The sequence below is a fragment of the Priapulus caudatus genome, unplaced genomic scaffold (genome assembly GCF_000485595.1).
Source record: "Priapulus caudatus unplaced genomic scaffold, Priapulus_caudatus-5.0.1 Scaffold13, whole genome shotgun sequence".
Classification (NCBI taxonomy): domain Eukaryota; kingdom Metazoa; phylum Priapulida; class Priapulimorpha; order Priapulimorphida; family Priapulidae; genus Priapulus; species Priapulus caudatus.
In genome coordinates this window covers 357,061-362,439 of record NW_014577074.1, presented here as the reverse complement: position 1 = coordinate 362,439, position 5,379 = coordinate 357,061, and the positions used below count along the sequence as shown (strand labels likewise).

General features: G+C 41.8%; 2 protein-coding genes across 2 annotated transcripts in view; one reads left to right on the top strand and one right to left on the bottom strand.

Annotated features, from left to right (window-relative positions):
- Nucleotides 1-979, bottom strand: part of LOC106808782 (ubiquitin-conjugating enzyme E2 G2) — a 9,144-nt gene extending 8,165 nt beyond the window's left edge. The window contains exon 1 of the mRNA XM_014811636.1: nucleotides 767-979. Within this exon, the coding sequence (XP_014667122.1) occupies nucleotides 767-809 (43 nt within the window). The 5' untranslated portion in view covers nucleotides 810-979. The remainder of the gene's footprint in view (nucleotides 1-766) is intronic.
- A 551-nt stretch (nucleotides 980-1,530) lies between these two features.
- The window catches only part of LOC106808123 (DNA topoisomerase 2-alpha-like), a gene marked incomplete in the record, with an annotated part of 41,196 nt that continues 37,347 nt past the window's right edge, over nucleotides 1,531-5,379 (top strand). The window contains 1 exon segment of the mRNA XM_014810707.1: nucleotides 1,531-2,200. Within this exon segment, the coding sequence (XP_014666193.1) occupies nucleotides 2,081-2,200 (120 nt within the window).

Sequence of the window (5,379 nt, the reverse complement as noted above, 5' to 3'; positions counted from 1 at the left end):
CCACTAATTATTTAACTCTAACCTAACTCTAATACTAACCACAATCTAAACCTACCACTAATTATTATCCAACTCGGTTTGCTTATATATAGGCAAATGATAGTACCAAACACTATCTATGGTGTATAACCACGTACGCAACGCATGTCTCATCCGCAATGCAGGGCGTCACATCCGTAGGGCTGCGTAGCAAAACGCAAGGCAAAAAGCCTAAAGGGCAAAATATAAGCCTAATATAATATAATATAATAAAATTTAGAGCGTCTAGATTTTAAAATTTAGAGCGTCTATTTTAAAATTGGCTGGGGGGGAACCCCCCAGACACCCCCTTCACACTTCCTATCTCCGGCATTAGAGGCCGTGCGCCTGCGGCACGCTACATCAACAACTGCTCGGACGAATAGCGCATACGAACAGGTGTCCGATGCTCGGACGAATATCCACGTCGCTCCTTTTTCTCTAGATAGGTAATCCCCGCACCTCGTTGAATCGAGTGCCTTGTGAAATACAAGAGAGGGTGCCAAGATACAAGATACAAGATGAGCATTTGGCAATAATAGGTGGAAGAGAGTATAGAAACATTAATAATATATTTATTAATATTATCCCCATTTATATATATATACTAATACTATTACTAAGTATACTATAGTATAGGGACCCTTAGCTCCAAGAAACGGTATTGCTAGGGTTAGATACCGGGTGTATTGACGTTAGTCACACTGACACAGCCTGGTCGGGTTAAGGGACCCTAAGTACGACATACGTTTGTACTCTGCCATCAAACGCTTAAGAGCTGATCCGGCCATCTCGTTTTCTCAAAGTTAAAACCAATCATTCATTGATCCCGACATCAAAAAACTGACGATTTTATTTTAACACATCACAAAGTTAAGGAGCTAGATATACAATTATAACAACAATCAAAAATTAAAACTGTGCCAACTTGGAATCATGCACAAGTTGTTGTTGTTGGAGATTGCAGCGCACTCTAGTGTGAAAATCATTCTAAACGCTGATTCGCTGCTATGGTGTTCGTTTGACCAATCAAAATATCTCTTACAAGGCGCCTTCGTGGAAATGGCGGAGTAATGAACTTGTTGTTGCTGATCGCATATATCCAGTTTTCGTACAACTTGATTGCTTATCCAGTTGCGTCTAGTGCCATTATAAAGTGTGGCTCGCTCGATAATTCTGTAACCAGTTCTGATCTGTCATTTTGTAGCGTGTGAGTTCTTTGCAACATTTTCATTGCGGAAAGTGAGCCTGGGCAGGAATTTGGGGGTTTTGTGCGAGATCGGCACCTATCCGGCGATTTGAACAAACTGTCGATAAAAGCACAAGTTCAAAGGAATCAACAAGACAACAATGCCGGCAGAAAATGGTAGTGGTGGATCCGATAGCCAGCCAAAATTAGCTGTAAGTAATCGCATCTGGAATGAAAATACATGTTTTTCATTCATTACTGTTCATTTCACAAGTTGTTCTTCTGTTTTTATTGTGGCAAATCGGCATTGAGTTGTGTACGCGTATTGGTGGTCATTTAGTTTGACTTTGCGCGCGCAATCGACACGCAGTGATGCAAGATTTACAGCTCTAGTCAGTCACTTCGATTGCACTGTGTAGTATGACTAGTAGTTATCCACTGTGTACATATTATACTGATATAGCCAGGAAGCGGGAGCTAACAATGACCACAGTACCAAATTTTAGTGTTTAGGTGCTGTAGGTAGTACTTTGTATTAGCTCTGTTCATGGCGATTGACACCGATCACGGACACATTTAGATGGTGCTAGTCATGATTGTGTGCTGTAGGCCAGAGATAGGTGAACTTGTAGTGTAACTGTAAAGATTTGGTGTCAGAAATCATTTAAACAGAAAATTGCAACGATGGTTTACTCATAAGTAACCTCAAAATGATTAGTCTTCAAAGTCCATGAGACTATGCTGATAATATCGAAGACGGAGAGAGAAAATTAAAGTTGGATCAAATAGACGTCATATCCAAAGTGGCAAAGAGGAAGGAAGGGCTAAATGAGTTTGCTGTATATCATAGTATGGAAATGAACAGCAGTACTCATGCTAAACAAGCTTAGACTGCTTGCTAGTAGTAGTATATCCAGTGCTGGGATCAATAGATGCATGATGTCTAGCAGCAGCAATGCTAACAGTAAGCCTTTAGGTCCTCATCAACTTCAAGTGAGTAGATGTTAATATGTCTGAGTAGATTGAATTGTATTGTGGTTATGATCAGAATATTATTATGTTAATTATTAGAGCTGTAACAATACGATACGTTTCATGATACACAGGTACAATGCAGGGTTCAACATTAACTTTTTATTTCACTAGACCATCGGGCTAGTAACTGAGGAAAACCACTAGCCCTGACCTAACTTTCACTAGCCCAGACCCAGACCATTGTTATGAAAAACTTTATTTAGATAAGAGTGTGTTATCGTATGAATTCATAGATGCTGTTTCCCGCGCTTTAAATCGCGCGTGGGCCGAGTTCACGTGCAGCATTCGTATTCTACCACGGGCATACACGAGCGCACGGTTTATCAATCGTCTACTGCGGCTGGCAGCAAGCCACGTTATTGTTTTTGCCGAAGGGTAGACTGGTATCCTGCCTCACGCTCTGCTAGACAATGTACATGCTCTGTGACAAACAGTGCGGCCGCGAACCAGTCTAGCCAGAGGTGACCTTTCAGTGCAATATATATGACTAATTCTAACACGACCAGTCGGGGTACTAGCACTGGTTGTATGCGACCGGACCAAGCATTTACCCGACTAGGTCGGTCGGACGTGGGTTGGTGTCGAACCCTGACAATGCGTATTGCGATACACAGACAGAAAGAGAAATATTGTAGTTTGTATGCTATGATACATTTGTCATACACTGTATGAAACAATAATGTTAACTCTTATCCACCAGTCAATTGAAACTCTGTCCCCCCGACCCCCGGGAAAAGGCGGGGAATTTAGCACTTCCTTAGTGTTAAAAACAGCAATGTCCCCGCCCATAAGTGGCAGGTAGTCTGTTAAAAGCCTCTATAACTGGGCTCCCTGTAGATGGTCAAATTTTAATGTTTTCCTTAAGGTTATAATATGGTTTCCAACACCTTGATAACATTAACGTAGTTTGAGTACATGTCAAAGCCATATAATTATATAGTAAACCATTAGTTACTATATATATTTCTATGACTGAAGCACACAGAGAAGTAATGAGTGTGCTCTAGACTGACCTGCTATCAACAGCTCCATTGCAGGCCCACCATACACAGTGCTACAGTTCGTGCACAGTAACGATGCCCACAATTTGACACAAGTTTGTTTGTTTTGAGTTAACAATTTTGGCAGCAATATAAGCGTGCCACGTATATTGATCCAGATTTTAACGGCGACCGCAGATATTTATGTGACACAGCAGAAGTTAATAAAATATAACAAATTCTATTTATGTGGATTTACATGTACCTTACTGGTATCTGGTAACAAATACGTGTGGGTATAGACGATTTGTTATACAGTAAGTACAGTTGTATGCAGTAAAATCCTAGAGGCTACTGTCCCTTTAATATAACCTTATCATGTAATATATTGATATTCATCTAAATTCTAACCAGAACAGTGCCATAGCTGCTCACTGCGCACGGAAGCACACCTAGATGGGATTCTCTAGTCATAGGTGCACATGAGATGGCGCTACTCCGCTAGTAGCAAGTTGGGAAGTAGGATTGGGAGGTAGGATGAACTTGCGTGCACGGTGAACAGGTGTAGCGCTGCGCTGGTTACAATTTTAAAAGTAATGCATCATGTTTTAGATTACAATTTCCGTCCTATTCAGACTTCATAAGACAATACCCTGCCTAGGTTCACAGTGAAGTAAAAGTTCATTGGGGCGAGAAGCGCACTGGTCCTTTCGTGATTCGAAGAATCGAGTGCCTTGTGAAATACAGGAGAGGGAACCAAGATACAACTTACAAGATACATACAACGTAACAAGATACATACAAGATGCATTCATAATCACCTTACTAGGCCTAAACAAATCAAAAGAAAAAATAGTAGTATACACGTTGAAATAATACGATTGACTGGTTTAATGGTTACGCAACACTAACGCTGAGAGGGTCTATGTCCCCCAGGGTACTGCCGGAACGTAACCTGGGTATGGTCCGATATACCGGAACGTACCCTGGTACTATCTAATATGCCAGACCGTACCTCGCCTACTCCACTAACGAGTCTAGGGAGTCGCCTACGCCTACTTCCTAACCCTAACCTTAATCCTAACCATATCAAATAGTGACCAGGGTACATTCCGGTATACCGGACCGTACCCAGGGTACGTTCCGGCAGTACCCTGGGGGACATAGACCCTATGAGCAACATTAACACTAACAGTGTCAGTACAGTACAGCCCGAAGTGCTGAAGACTGATGTGTAGGTACACAGGCACTTGGAACGTTTCAATAAAATATAATGCTAAATAAATAAATAAATATTTATGTGTCAGTTTGCAGCGGCAGCCAGCGTTTGTTGCATATAGACCAGGCTTTCAGATTTGAAAAGTACAGGAGGACTACTAATGACTCCCCTAGGACACCATAGGGGGTCTTTTCACACTCCATAATCACACCCTTAAGAGGCGTGATGGAGAGCCCCACTAAAAAATCACACCCTTAAGAGGCATGATGGAGAGCTCCACTAAAAATCACACCTTTAAAAGGGATGATGGAGAGCTCATTGAGGGCTCTTGAAAATTTTATGGCAAGCTGGTCCTGTCGAACAAAACCACACTGCCGCGTTGAAAAACATACCTCCTGCCCCAAAAGCCCTTGGGACAGTATATAAAAATGTCTTTAGAATACCTAATATAACAAAAAACTTGTCAAAAATTTAAAAGCCAGGGGCCTTCTATGCATGGTAAAAAATACACTGGAGCGATGAGCGATTCGCTCTTCAAACCTCCAAAATTGCTCCCGTGAGGCTGAAAATAGATCCCGTAAAATTTTATAAAAAACGATATGCATGTTAAACAGTAAATAAGGTATGCTAAACTATGTAAGGTACATGTAAATCCACATAAATAGAATTTGTTATATTTTGATAGAAAGAGCCGTGCGTGTGCAATGAAATATCTGCGGGTGGTCCCGTGTGAGAATCGACTGGACTCAATATAGCGTGGGCACGCGTTGATGGATTGCCGCCAAAATTGCTTAACTCAAAACCAAACAAACTTTGTGTCAAAGGTTGTGCGGCATTCGTTACTGTGCACCGAACCTGCGTAGCCACTGTGCTGTGGTGGGCTTGCCCAATGAGCCTGGTTCAGCGGCGCCTCGAATTATGAGCCGGCACGAGCAGGG